The sequence below is a fragment of the Sorex araneus genome, chromosome 4 (genome assembly GCF_027595985.1).
Source record: "Sorex araneus isolate mSorAra2 chromosome 4, mSorAra2.pri, whole genome shotgun sequence".
Taxonomy (NCBI): Eukaryota; Metazoa; Chordata; class Mammalia; order Eulipotyphla; family Soricidae; genus Sorex; species Sorex araneus.
In genome coordinates this window covers 218,618,854-218,632,614 of record NC_073305.1, presented here as the reverse complement: position 1 = coordinate 218,632,614, position 13,761 = coordinate 218,618,854, and the positions used below count along the sequence as shown (strand labels likewise).

At 61.6% G+C, this 13,761-nt stretch overlaps 1 protein-coding gene across 2 annotated transcripts in view; it reads left to right on the top strand.

Moving 5' to 3' along the window:
• ABAT (4-aminobutyrate aminotransferase) overlaps positions 1 to 13,516 on the top strand; it is a 57,419-nt gene extending 43,903 nt beyond the window's left edge. For both annotated transcript variants that reach the window (XM_004604137.3, XM_055136827.1), the window contains exons 7-16: positions 2,164 to 2,244; positions 3,171 to 3,263; positions 3,755 to 3,817; positions 6,003 to 6,066; positions 6,646 to 6,794; positions 7,795 to 7,932; positions 9,416 to 9,583; positions 11,299 to 11,445; positions 12,262 to 12,373; positions 13,315 to 13,516. In XM_004604137.3, coding sequence (XP_004604194.1) covers positions 2,164 to 2,244; positions 3,171 to 3,263; positions 3,755 to 3,817; positions 6,003 to 6,066; positions 6,646 to 6,794; positions 7,795 to 7,932; positions 9,416 to 9,583; positions 11,299 to 11,445; positions 12,262 to 12,373; positions 13,315 to 13,436 — 1,137 coding nt within the window. In that variant the 3' untranslated portion in view covers positions 13,437 to 13,516. The remainder of the gene's footprint in view (positions 1 to 2,163; positions 2,245 to 3,170; positions 3,264 to 3,754; positions 3,818 to 6,002; positions 6,067 to 6,645; positions 6,795 to 7,794; positions 7,933 to 9,415; positions 9,584 to 11,298; positions 11,446 to 12,261; positions 12,374 to 13,314) is intronic.
• The last annotated feature ends 245 nt before the right edge of the window (positions 13,517 to 13,761 follow it).

The following is a 13,761-nucleotide window of genomic DNA, read 5'->3' as shown; positions in this document are numbered from 1 at the left end:
GCACAGACCTGGGTCCGGGGTGTGTCGTGGCCCGGCCTGGCTGCTCTGTGACCTGGGGCAAGTAGTTTGACGTTGCTGGTCCTTGGTTTGCCCCGCCCTCCCTCGAGGAAGGTTCCCCGTCCCGTATACAGACCCTCCCCCACTTACCCTCACGGTCCCCAGCGCCAGAAACAAGCAAGAGAAGTTTTCCAGAAAGTGTCCAGGATTGGGCAACAAAAATCAAAACCAGGGGCCGGAGCGAGAGCACAGCGGGGAGGGCGTTTGCCTTGCACGCTGCCGACCCGGGTTCGATTCCAGCATCCCATAGGGTCCCCCGAGCACCGCCAGGAGTGATTCCTGAGTGCAGAGCCGGGAGGAACCCCTGTGCACCGTCGCGTGTAGCCTAAAAAGAGAAAAAAAAAATAAAGCGAGAAACGTTATCAGCTGTGAGGGTTGTTGGCAGCCTGGGGCAGCGCCAGGCCCGGGGCTGGGGGAGCTGGAGGGGGTCAAACGCCGTCTGAAACATCCTCGTGGGAGGGTTCTCTGGCCTCCGAAGGTCTGCGTGCTATTGTCCAATACTGGGTTTTTTTTTCCCCCTGGGGGCCACACCCAGCAATGCTCAGGGTCTGCTCCCGCCTCTGTGCTCAGGGATCGCTCCCAGCTCCAGGGGCCACATGCGGGGCCACACAGGGAACCAGGGTGGGTCGTGTGCCAGGCAAGTGCCCTCCCCACTGTGCTCCCTCTCTGGCTCTCTATATTTGGTTTTCAGCCACTCTGATCGGTTTTTTATTGGCGCGTGGGGGTCCGGGAGAGATTGAGCCACACCCAACAGTGCTCACGGATTACTCCCAGCTCTGTGCTCAGGGGTCACTCCTAGTGGTGCTCGGGGATTTCATTCAGGGCCGGCGCCTTGACTGTTGTACTGTCGGTCTGGCCCGGGTCCATTCTTATTTTCAGTTGTAGATTTAGAGGAAGTTGCTCGTGTTAAGAGCATCGAGCAGCTCGGTGTTACCTGGGGCTGATGCCTTGGATGGTCCCTGACACCTTCTGGAAGAGCCACGACCTCCTTCCCGCCCCAACGAGACCCCGAGCCACCACCCACGAACGGCCTCTCTGGCTCCTGATCGCGTTGCTGAATGGCCACGATCCCGGAGACCCAGAAACAAATCTCGGAACCCAGCAGCTTTGGGCAGAAATCCCTCTAGATTTAATTTTTTTTTTCTTTTTGCTTTTTGGGTCACACCCGGCAATGCACAGAGGTTACTCCTGGCTCTGCACTCAGGAATCACCCCTGGCAGTGCTCAGGGGACCATATGGGATGCTGGGAATCGAACGGGGGCCGGCCGCGTGCAAGGCAATCGCCCTCCCCGCTGTGCTATTGCTCCAGCCTCCAGATTTAATGTTTAAAATTCCAGAATCCCAAACTCGCAGTCTCTGCCGCATGACATCCTATGCTATTCGTAACCAGCAATAGAAAACGAAGTGTCTAATATCGCCTTTTTGGCAGATACCAGTGTTGGGGGAAAATCTCAAATAACAACGGTGGGTCCGGTATCAAAATAGTGAATGTAATCAAAGTAGAGAGAGAGTCATGTGGAAATTATCCGCCACATAGGTAGGGGGACGGTGTGGGATGGGGGTTATACTGGGTTTTCGGTGATGGAAAATGTGCACTGGTGAAGGGACGGGTGTCTGATCATTGTATGACCAAGACTTAAACCCGAAAGCTTTGTAACTGCTCTCACGGTGATTCAATAAATAAATAAATAATAAATAAATTTTAAAAAAAACAAAACCCGAGCCAGGGCCTCTCGCTTCCGTCTTTCCCATTGGCCGAGCCTGCAGCGCCCGCAGCCGGCCGCTGTCGTGTGCCCTCAGTGGTGGGTAGCGTCAGATGAAAAGTGACCCTTCTGGGGCTGGAGCGAGAGCACAGCGGGGAGGGCGTTTGCCTTGCACGCGGCCGACCCGGGTTCGATTCCCAGCATCCTGGAGGGTCCCTCGAGCATCGCCAGGAGTAATTCCTGAGTGCAGAGCCAGGAGTGACCCCTGAGCATCGTCAAGTGTGAACCCAAAAAGGGAAAGAGAGAGAGAGAGAGAGAGAGAGAGAGAGAGAGAGAGAGAGAGAGAGAGAGAGAGAGAGAGAGAGCGAGAGAGAGAGCAAGTGACCCTCTGGGTTTTTCGCAGAGCACCTTCGTCAACAGGCCGGCCCTGGGCATCCTGCCTCCGGAGAACTTCGTGGACAAGCTCCGTGACTCTCTGCTCTCGGTGAGTCTGCCCGGGCCCCTCCCCCGCCCGCACCCCACGTCTGCTCCTGGAGAGGGGACTGCGGGGATCGGGCTCTGCCTCCGCTTCTGGCTCGCTCAAAATGTGGTTTCTTTCGCTGAGAGGATGATTCGGATGTTTTCTTTGAAAAATAAAATGGAAGGAAGGAAGGGAGGGAGGAGGGGGCGAGGGAGGGGACGCAGGGCCCTGGGATGTCCCCTCTGGGCTCCCCAGAAGAAGCCGTGGGCTCTGCTGCCCTGTCCCCGACTTGTCAGTTTCAAGCTTAGGAGCACAGCGTTCAGAGCCGCCCTCTGCCCTCTGACCCCCAAAGGAAGTGTGGGTTTTCTACACCCTTTTCTCTTTTCGGGTCACACCCAGCGATGCTCAGGGGTCACGCCTGGCTCTGCATTCAGGAATTACTCCTGGCGGTGCTCGGGGGACTGTCTGGGATGCTGGGAATCGAACCCGGGTTGGCCTCGTGCAAGGCAAACCAACGCCCTCTCCGCTGTGCTGTCGCTCCGGCCCTTTCTCCACCCTTTTCTTCCCTCTGCCCTCTTGCCTCGAAGCTTTCTTTTTTTTTTTTTTTTTTTTTTTGCTTTTTGGGTCATACCTGGCGATGCACAGGGGTTAGTCCTGGCTCTGCACTCAGGAATTACCCCTGGCCGTGCTCAGGGGACCATACAGGATGCTGGGATTTGAACCCGGGTCGACCGCGTGCAAGGCAAATGCCCTCCCCGCTGTGCTATCGCTCCAGCCCGCCTCGAAGCTTTCTTGGGCCTCTCCTCGTCCACCCGTGGGAGAAGTCTCCAGCCCCCAGGAAGTCCCCGAGTCCTTCCCAGGCTCTCCAGGTGCCTCCGGCACGGCTGAGCCTGGGGTGGGGGGAAACGACACCCCCCGGAGCTGTGCTCAGAGCCTGCCTCTCCCTGCAGGTGGCCCCCAAAGGAATGTCCCAGCTGGTCACCATGGCCTGCGGCTCCTGCTCCAACGAAAATGCCTTCAAGACCATCTTCATGTGGTACCGGGTAGGCGGGGCGTGACGTGTGCGTGCAGACTCGCCCCCCCCCGTGGCTGGTCCCACCCGGACACAGTCGGGGTGGCAAGGCCCGTCATCACTGTCCACAGCTGATGCCCTGGACGGGCCCCTCCGAGCACGCCAGAGGGCACCAACACCGCCCACGCTGGCCTGCGCGGCCACATCCCCCCGGCCTGTGTGGTCACCGTCCTCCCTGCCCCATGCTGCCGTGCTTCCCCGGGCTGTGCGGCCACAGTCCCCGTGGCCAGCCCCACACCGCCCCCGCTGAGAACAGCATTGCCCAGGGCGGGGTGGGGGGGTCCTCCCGCTGACCCTCTGCCCCCCCCAAACCTCTCCTGCTCCAGTGCCCAGTTCATGGACCCCTGCACCCCCACTCCGCAGACAGTGCTCCCTGGTGGTGGGGAAGCCAGGGCGGGTGGACAGGGGCGGGGACTCACTTGGGCCCCTGCTGGCCTCTGAGGCGTCTCTCCATTTCCTCAGAACAAGGAGCGAGGGAAGACGGGCTTCTCCAAAGAAGAGCTGGAGACGTGTATGATTAACCAGGTGTGTGCGGGGTGCAGGGCGGGGGGTACCCGCAGCCCCCCCCCGAACCCCCCGTGTCCTTCTCCTTCCTCCGACGCTGCCAGACCAAAGCCCCCAAGAGTCTGGGTGGAAATTGCACACGTGGGGGCCAGCAGTAGGGCGGGGCCCAGGAAGGAAGCGGGGGGGGGGGGGGCGGAGAGGAGACAGTGGAGGAACAGGGACCCAGAGGCAGGAAGTGCATCGCCCCTGCAGCCCGCAGACCCCCGGGTCGGGCCGCTGGGAGGCAGAGCGCGGCTGGTCCGGGGCCCTGGGGGGCCAGTTCCCGGCCGGAGCCCCTCCCCCCCCGTCTCACCGCAGAGAGCCAGAGGAGGGAGTGAGAGGACGGCATCCTTTGCTGTCTTCGGGGGTGGGGGGGGCAGAGACCCCCTCCATCCCGGCGAGGGCTGGGAGCTGCTCCGACCCCGGGGTGCTGGGGGCAGCGAGGCCACGTGGTCTGGGGTTCAAGTCGGGCGACTGCCAGGCTGCCCTCTGGCCCCGTTCCCGCGCTCCCGGCCCGGTGCTCTCCGTGCCGTGCCCCAGCCGCCCTTCGGATGCACATGCCACGCGGCAGCGCCTGGGTTCAGAGGGCTCAGACGCTCTGGGCGCGCCGAGGGGCTTCCTCCTCCTGCGCCCACTCGCGTCCTTGGGACCACAGAGCCCTCCAGCCCCTCTGACATTGACACAGACGCTTCTGCTGCCCTTGGTTGTTTTGTTGTTGTTTTGTTTTTTTGGAAAATTTTAACTTAATTTTATTTTTGGGTCACACCCAGTAATGCTCAGGGGTTCCTCCGGGCTCTGCACTCAGGAATTACCCCCGGCCGTGCGTGGGGGACACTATGGGATGCGGGGATCGAACCCAGGTCAGCCGCATGCCAGGCAAATGCCCTCCCCGCTAGACTGTCGCTCGGGCCGCTTCTGCTGCCTTTCAGAGGAAGAAAGAGGGGCTGGAGCGATGGGACAGTGGGGAGGGCCTTTGCCTTGCCTGTAGCAGACCCGGGTTTGATCCCCGGCATCCCATGTGGTCCCTCGAGCACCTCCAGGAGTAATTCCTGAGTGCAGAGCCAGGAGGAACCGCTGAGCATCGCTGGGTGTGACCCCCAACGCAAAATTAACTTAGTTCACAGAGAAAGGAAAAAGAGTCCCAGCCGAGGGACTCGGTGTCCTGCCGCGTCCTGCGGGCTGTGTTCTGGGGCTTCCCCCAGCCTGGAGGCGCGCGGCCGTGGGCGGTGAGACGGTGCCCTTGTTTTGTCTTGGACCCCGAGTGCTCAACCTTGTGAACACGTCAGTGGACTGCACATGTGTTCCACATGCAGAAGGCCCAGGGACCATGTCTGGCACCACATATGGTCCCGTGAGCAGTGTGATTCTGAGCACAGTGGTCCGTGAGTCAGCCCTGAGCATCGCCAGGTGTGACCCCCCAGAAACAAAAGTGACCATATAGTGAAGGGTTTTTTAAGGGCTAGAGCTACAGTACAGCGGGGAGGGCGTTTGCCTTACACACAGCCGACCCAGGTTCGATTCTCAGCATCCCATAGGGTCCATAGGGTCCTCCAAGCACCTCCAGGAGTAATTCCTGAGTGCAGGGCCAGGAGTAACCCCTGTGCATTGCCGGGTGTGACCCAAAAAGCAAGAAATAATAATAATACATTAAAGCACCAGAGTTGCACAGCCACGCGGTTGACCCAGGTTCGATCCCCAGCATCCCATATGGTCCCCTGAGCACTGCCAGGAGTGATTCCTGAGTGCAGAGCCAGGAGTGACCCTGAGCATTGCTGAGTGTGTCCCCCAAACAAGAAAAACAAAACCAAACAAAAATATATTTAAAAAAATTGTTTTTCAGGCGAGAGAGATGGATGGGTTACAGGGCACGGCCCTGGGTTCCATCCCCAGTACTGCAAAAAAAAAGAGAGAGAGAATTTCAAACTCTGCGTGCAGGGGCTGGAGGAATAGCACAGCAGGGAGGCGCTCACCTTGCATGGGGCCAACCTGGGTTCGACCCTCAGAGCCCCACGGGGAGGGATCTCTGAGCACAGCCAGCAAGGCCTGAGCACTGTGGGTGTGGTTCCTACACACCCCCCCCCGCCAGAGAAGGCACCTCAGAGTCCCCAGGGCCAGCAGCGGGGTCCGCATCCCCCAAGGCCACTGACCACCCGTCTCTTGGTTGCAGGCCCCCGGGTGCCCGGACTACAGCATTCTCTCCTTCATGGGCGCCTTCCACGGGAGGACCATGGGTAAGGGGGCATGACCCCGCGACCCCGCGAGAACATCAGCTGGGGGATCGGGCTGCCTTTGATCCGGAGGCAGGGGGGGCCGGGGGCTTCTCCTGCCTCCTCACTGACCCCCATCCCCACTCCCAGAACTCAGATGGGCTGGAGATCTGCGAAGCCCACGCAGTGGCAGAGCCAGCTGCCCCCGAGTGTGTGTGACCCGTCCCCGGTTCCCGCTGGCTCCGGCTGGCAGGCGAGCTCGGGGTCTGCTGGCCCCGGGTCTCCCCTCGGGTCTGGGCCTCAGGACCACCAGCCCCACCACCCTGGTTCCATTCCTGGCATCCCCTATGGTCCTTGAGCCCGCCCGGAGGGATTCCCCGAGCACAGAGTCAGGAGTCGGCCCTGAGCCCACCAGGAGTGATCCCTGAGCACAGAGCCAGGAGTCAGCCCTGAGCACAGAGCCAGGAGTGATCCCTGAGCACAGAGCCAGGAGTCAGCCCTGAGCACAGAGCCAGGAGTCAGCCCTGACCATCACTGGGTGTGACCCCAGACCGCACCAGGATGCTCCCAGCCAGCCAACCGCCTCCCCCTCTGTCTGGCCAGGTTGCCTAGCGACCACACACTCCAAAGCCATCCACAAGATTGACATCCCGTCCTTCGACTGGCCCATCGCGCCCTTCCCGCGGCTGCGGTACCCGCTGGAGGAGTTCGTGAAGGAGAACCAGCAGGAAGAGGCCCGCTGTCTGGAAGAGGTACCCGGGCCCCCCGGGGTCCCCCCTCGCCCGCCCACCCCCCCACTGGGCCCTACCCCTCCCCCAGCAAGCCCAGGAGGAGAGATGCAAAGGGCTGGCCGGACCCCAGGGCGGCTGCCTCCCCAGGAAGTGCTAGTGGCCGGAGGACCGGGGTCCCAAACGCTGGCCTGGCGGGGGAAAGACTCACCCCCCACCCCAGGACCGAGGCCACGCCCCCGGGAAGGGGCGCAGAGAGGAGAAAAGTGGGAGGTTCCCCTGGTGCTGACGGACCCTCCCGGCGTTGTCCAGCGTCCCTCGGTTGCTGGGTCCCCGGGTCAGGCTCTGCGAGTCCGTGGCCTGCTCGCAGGCCGTGCCGGGTCCCTGCCGGGCGCGGGCGGGCTCTGTGGCAGGGGCTCCATTCGTGGGGTCACTCCTGGCGGTGCCGGGGGTAGAACCCAGACCTCCGGCCCGTGGAGACGGTCCCGGCGCCACCAGCTTCACTGTTCACTGCGCCTGCGTCCGAGAGCCCTTCACTGCCCGCCCCCCTGGTGAAGGGGGCTCGTCCCCTCGCTCTCGGCAAATCCGAGCCCTCCAGGGCCCGCGTGGTGGCTGGGGGTGGGGCACTCGCCTGGATTCCGTCCCCTGCACCCCGAGGTCCCCTGAGCCTCTCAGAAACAGCCCCTGAGCACTGAGCCAGGAGGAAGCCCCGAGCATGGCCCAGATGGACAGTGGTCATCTTCATCATCTTCATCATCTTCACCCTCGCCGTCTCCCCGGTCGCCGTCACCCCCTCCCTTGGGCAGCCCCCTCAGTCCTCCGGGCGCCCCCTCACCCACACAACAGGGGGTCCTCGAGAGATGAACCTGGCGACCTGCTTTGCTTCCCTGGCTTCTAGTTTGGGGGGTGGGGGCTGGGAGGGGCACACCAGGTGGTCTCGGGGCCTGCTCCCAGCCCCCCCTGCCCCCACGCCCTCTGCTGCTCCCGGCCCCCCCTTGCTGCTCACACCCCCCCCTGCCCCCAGGTCGAGGATCTGATCGTGAAGTACCGGAAAAAGAAGAAGACGGTGGCCGGGATCGTGGTGGAGCCCATCCAGTCCGAGGGCGGCGACAACCACGCGTCCGACGACTTCTTCCGCAAGCTGCGGGACATATCCAGGAAGGTCTGTGCCGTGGGGACACGCCGCAGCTCGGGGGTCACGGAAAAAATAAAATAATAAGCGAAGGGGGGGCTGGAGCGATAGCACAGCAGGGAGGGCGTTTGCCTTGCATGCGGCCGACCCAGGTTCGATCCCCGGCATCCCATATGGTCCCCCAAGCACCGCCAGGAGTAATTCCTGAGTGCAGAGCCAGGAGTGACCCCTGTGCACCACCGGGTGTGACCCAAAAAGCAAAAAAAAATAAAATAAAATAATAAGCGAAGGGTGGGACATTGTGGGCTCCGAACCCTAATTATCAATGGTATTGCAGATCATTCAAAGAGCTGGGGGGAGGGGGTTTGGGGTTGGGGGGTCACTCCCAGGGGTGCTCAGGGCTGACGCCTGGCTCTGTGCTCAGGGATCACTCCTGATGGGGCTTGGGGGACCATACGGGGTGTTGGGGATCGAACCCGGGTCAGCTGTGTGCAGGGCGAGCGCCCACCCCCGCCGCGCCATCGCTGCAGCCCCTCAAGGGGAAGTTGCAGAGGTTTGACTCGAACCCTGAGGCGGAGCCTGAGGGCAGAGAAGCCCCCACGGGTCTTTCCTGAGACACTCAGTGTGGGAGCAGCCTTTGGGGACCCGCGATGGGCGGGCAGGGGCGGCGGTTGTGCGTTGCACACAGCTGACCTGAGTTCGTCCGATCCCTGGTATGTCCCATGGTCCCCCGACCCCGCCTGGGGTGACCCCTGAGTGCAGAGCCCGGAGCCAGCCCTGAGCACTGCCGGGTGTGAACCGAGAAACAGACAGAACAAGTGGCCGCGTCCTCCCAGCTTGGTTTCTGGGTCTGGGCGGGGCGTGGCTGAGAGGCTGGGGCGGCCCCTGGCAGTGTCCTGGGGCTCCCCCAAGATCAGTGCTCGGGGCTCCCTCCCGGGGCACTGGGGTCTGCCTGCCAGGCGAGCACCTCACCCCTGCGCCACCCCTCGGGGTGCCCCCGCCTGCTGTCTTAAGGGGGGAGCCCCACCCCGAGACGGCCAGCGGGACCATCCCCCAGCTTTTCCGCTGCCTCTCACCTGTCAGCCCGTCCGCCCAGCTCAGCCGGCCGCGGGAGGTGAATCTCGGGGTCCAGGTCCTGGTACTGGCACCCGCCATGGAAGACCCAGACCCCGGGGCACCCCACCCCCAGCCCGCGCGAGTTGGCGGAAATGCAAATCCCTAGAAATTGCGAGCCCAGAGAGGGACGGGGTGGCCGGCAGGGTAAGGGAGGGCAGAGCCTTTCCGAGCCAGCCCCCACCCCTGCCGGAAGTCGCTGGAGAGTTCCGTGCTAGCACCAGGGGCTCGTTCCCCTTCGGGGGGGGTGGGGGCAAGTGAACCCCTCAGACCTGCAGCGACCCCAGAGGTGCCCAGAGCAGGGGGACACGGCTGGGGGCTCAGGGAAGCCGAGATGGCCAGCGGGGACCCAAGGGTGGGCGTCCGCTCCATCTCCCCCTCCTCCCCCCCCCCCCTCCAGCACGGCTGTGCCTTCCTGGTGGACGAGGTCCAGACCGGAGGGGGCTGCACCGGCAAGTTCTGGGCCCACGAGCACTGGGGCCTGGACGACCCGGCCGACGTGATGACCTTCAGCAAGAAGATGATGACGGGGGGCTTCTTCCACAAGGAGGAGCTCAGGCCCAACGCCGTGAGTGGGGCCCGTCCGGGCTGGGGGAGGCGGGCGCCCCTGTCCTGCCCCTGGGGTGCCATAGAGAGTCCCCGTGGCAACCCTCCCCACACCCCTTGCGGTTTCTGCTCGTTCTCTGATGCTCCTGCACCTCGCCTGCACCCAGACGGCGGGTCAGTGCGGCCAGACGCGGTGACCCACCAGGGCCACGCTGAGGCCGTCCAGAGCCGAGTTTCCCCTCCAGGCCCTTGAGTATCTCCCCCTAAACAAGCTAGCCGCGGAGAGGCCAGGAGTCAGCCACAGCAAGGGTCAGGGTCCAAGAGCACGCAGCCTGTGCTAGTCCAAAAAAAATTTAAATTAACTATAAACTTAAAAGAAACATACAGGGGCTGGAGCAATAGCACAGTGGGTAGGGCGTTTGCCTTGCACGCGGCCGACCCGGGTTCGAATCCCAGCATCCCATATGCTCCCCTGAGCACCGCCAGGGGTAATTCCTGAGTGCAGAGCCAGGAGTAACCCCTGTGCATCGCCGGGTGTGACCCAAAAAGCAAAAAAATAAATAAATAAATAAATAAATAATAAAAGAAACATACAGATAAGGGGCTGGAGCGATAGTACAGTGAATAGGGTGTTTCCCTTGCACACAGCCAACCCGGGTTCGATTCCCAGCATCCCATAGGGTAGGAGTAATTCCTGAGTGTAAAGCCAGGAGTAGTTCCTGTGCAGTGCCAGATGTGACCCAAAAAGCTAAAGAAGAGGGGGAAAAAAGAAACATGCAGATAAAATTTAATTATAATGTAATTAAATTTAATTATAATGTATATTCATATATAATAAAATATATAAATTATATAAGATAAATCATATAACTTTAATGTAATTAAATTTAATTATAATGTATATTTATATATAATGAATTATATAAATTTAATTATAATGTAATTAAAATTACATTAAAAGTAACAAAGCTTTAGGATTCAAAGACACACGGGCACACACACATCACATACACACACAGTCATGAGGACACCAGGCCCCTTTCTTCCACTGTTGCTTCAGTTTCCCTCCACACGGTGGCCTCATGGCCCAGAAGCATGGCTGGTGCTCCAGCCATCACGTCTTCCTCTGGGTAGTCAGACGGGGAAGAGGAGGGAAGCCCAGAGTAGCCCCACTGGCCTCTGCAGCCTTCCCAGAAATCCCGCAACACCCCTGCTCGTGACACTTTGACAAAGGCTGGTGGCCGAGTTGTTGAGAAGGTATGGCGAGAGAGGCTGTTAGGTTTTGTCTCACGGCACAGCCATGCTGCAGATTTGGGGGGTCAGCGAACTGGGGGGGCCTCTGGGGTCAAGCTGCCTCAGTGCCCTCCTGCACCCACTCCCGGGAGCCTCGAATCTCTGCTCCTCTCGGAGCCTCACTTCCTCTGCTCTGTGAGGACCGAGCAGTCTCGGCTGCTGCCTCAGTTTCCCCAGTCTCCCTAAGAGCTGTGGCAGAGGTCCCGGGAGACAGCATCGTGCTCACGTGCCCGACATCCTCCGCCGGTGCCTTGCCAGGAAAAACGTCACCAGTCTCGGGCAAGGCTGCACCCGACCCGCGTCCTCGGGGGCCAGGGGGGCTGTGTCTGTCTGTGCGTCCGTCCGTCCATCTCTCAGAGCCTTTGCCGTGTGGACTGTCCTCTCTGGCGGGGCTGGGTGGCGAGGCAGTGGGAGCCGGGGCCCAACCCGTGCCCTCCCTTGCAGCCTTACCGGATCTTCAACACCTGGCTGGGGGACCCGTCCAAGAACCTGCTGCTGGCCGAGGTCATCAACGTGATCAAGCGTGAGGACTTGCTCAGCAACGCGGCCCACGCCGGGAAGGTCCTGCTCACGGGGCTGCTGGACCTGCAGGTAGCTCCGCCCGCCGCCCCGCGCACGGGGACCACCCGGCGGGCCCGGGACCCTCGAGATTCCACTCGGGAACTCCTCCAGCCCAGTTTTTGGGTGTTTTTTGGGTTTTTTTTTGCAATTTTTTTTCGAGCGGGAGCAATAGCACAGCAGGGAGGGCGCTTGCCTTGCACGTGGCTGACCCGGGTTTGATCCCTGGCACCCTGGAGGGTCCCCTGAACCCCAGCAGGAGGGACCCCTGAGTGCAGAGCCAGGAGTGAGCCCTGAGTACTCCTGGGTGTGGACCCCAAAACCAAAATAATAATAATAATAATGATGATAAAAATTTTTCCCAGGGGCCTGAGCGATAATTCAGCGGGTAGGGTGTTTGCATGCAGCCAACCTGGGTTCGATTCCTGGCATCCCATATGGTCCCCTGAGCACTGCCAGGAGTCATTCCTGAGTGCACAGCCAGGAGTAACCCCCCCTGAGCATCACCGGGTGTGACCCAAAACAAACAAACAAACAAAAATTCTTCTGAAAGAAGAGATACGCTGAAAGATGGTTTATGTCCACGGAACCGGCCCGTGGCCCAGGGCCTGACCCAGAGCCCTCTTCTGGCTGAGTCCTCACTTTGAGGTCTGCAGCTTTTATGTCCTGCCTTCACAGAGTGGAAACTGAGGCACAGGCTGCATTCGTGCCCTCCTGCAGGGGGAGGTGGGTGGGGGCTGGGACAAGCACGCTGCCCCGAGAGTCCCCAGGGGCAGGTCTGTGGGGGGGGCACCAAGCCTGCTGGCGCCGGGGGCCCAGCTCTGAACCCGGCCTGTCTCCCCCTCGCAGGCCCGGTACCCCCAGTTCATCAGCAGAGTACGGGGACGGGGCACCTTCTGCTCCTTCGACACCCCTGACGAGTCCATCCGGAATAAGCTCATTTTAATAGCCAGGAACAAAGGTGAGGCGGCCGGGAGGGCGGGGCAGGGTGGGGCCCGGCGGACCCCCGAGTCGCCAGCATGTCGCCTGTCCAGTCTGCTGCTCCGTGACACCAACCCGGGAGATGGCACAGAAGGAAGGAGGGCAGCTGGCAGGGGAAGAACCACAGGCAGGCAATCAGGAAGGGCTTCCAGGGGGAAGCAGCAAATTACCTGAAGTCTTTTTTTCTGGGGGGCAGAGAGAGAGCACAGCGGGTAGGGAGCCTGTCTTACAAGCAGCTGACGTGCATCCAACCCCTGGCCCCCCATATAGCCCCCTGAGCACAGAGCCAGGAGTGAGCCCTGAGCACAGCCAGGGGTGAGCACTGAGCACAGAGCCAGGAGTGAGCACAGAGCCAGGAGTGAGCCCTGAGCACAACCAGGGGTGAGCACTGAGCACAGAGCTGGGAGTGAGCACAGAGCCAGGAGTGAGCCCTGAGCACAGCCAGGGGTGAGCCCTGAACACAGAGCCGGGAGTGAGCCCTGAGCAGCGCTAGGTGTGACCCCAAAACCAAAAAGGGGCAGGGGTGGTGTGGCATGTCAGAGACCCCCTAGACGGCGCGACCACTAGGCCCTGAAAGTGAGCAGCCCAGGGCCGGAGCAACGGTACAGCAGAGAGGGCGCTGGCCTGGCATGCAGCCGCCCGGGGTTCGATCCCCAGCATCCCCTAGGGTCCCCCGAGCACTGCTAGGAGTGATTCCTGAGTGCAGAGCCAGGAGTCAGCCCTGAGCACTGCCGGGTGTGACCCCAGAACAAAGCAGCACAAAAGTGAAACTCGGTGAAACTCCCGGCCCTGGCCCCGGCCCCAGCCCCCTCGAGGGTCTGCAGACAAGGGTTCCCTCGGGGGTTCTCTGTGCTAGCAGGGAGAAGGGAGTGGGGGGCGGGGGCCTCAGGTGCAGCCCTCACCCCTCCCGCTCTCCCCCAGGCGTGGTGTTGGGGGGCTGCGGCGACAAGTCCATCCGCTTCCGGCCCACGCTGGTCTTCAGGGACCACCACGCACACCTGTTCCTCAACATCTTCAACGACATCCTCTCCGACTTCAAGTAGAGCCCTCCGGCCGCCCGCCGGCCCGCCCTTGCCGTCGTCCAGTCGATCCCTTTGCCTAATTCATGTTTCCACTTCTCGTGTCAGCGGTGAACGTGTGCTCAGAAGGGTGGTTCGCGTGGGGAGGGGCTGTCCGGGGGGCCGGGCGCTGGTGTTGGCTTCCTCCCTGCGCTGCTCGGGATGTTTCGAGGGGCCTGGCCAGAGCCCGCCCACCCTCGGCCCCACCTTTCTCTGGAAGCCAGCCCAGGCCCTGCCCTGTCCCCGGGGTCGGGCGGGAGGACGGGGGTGACCCCCTCACCCCTCACCCCGACCTGCCCTCACGCCCCCT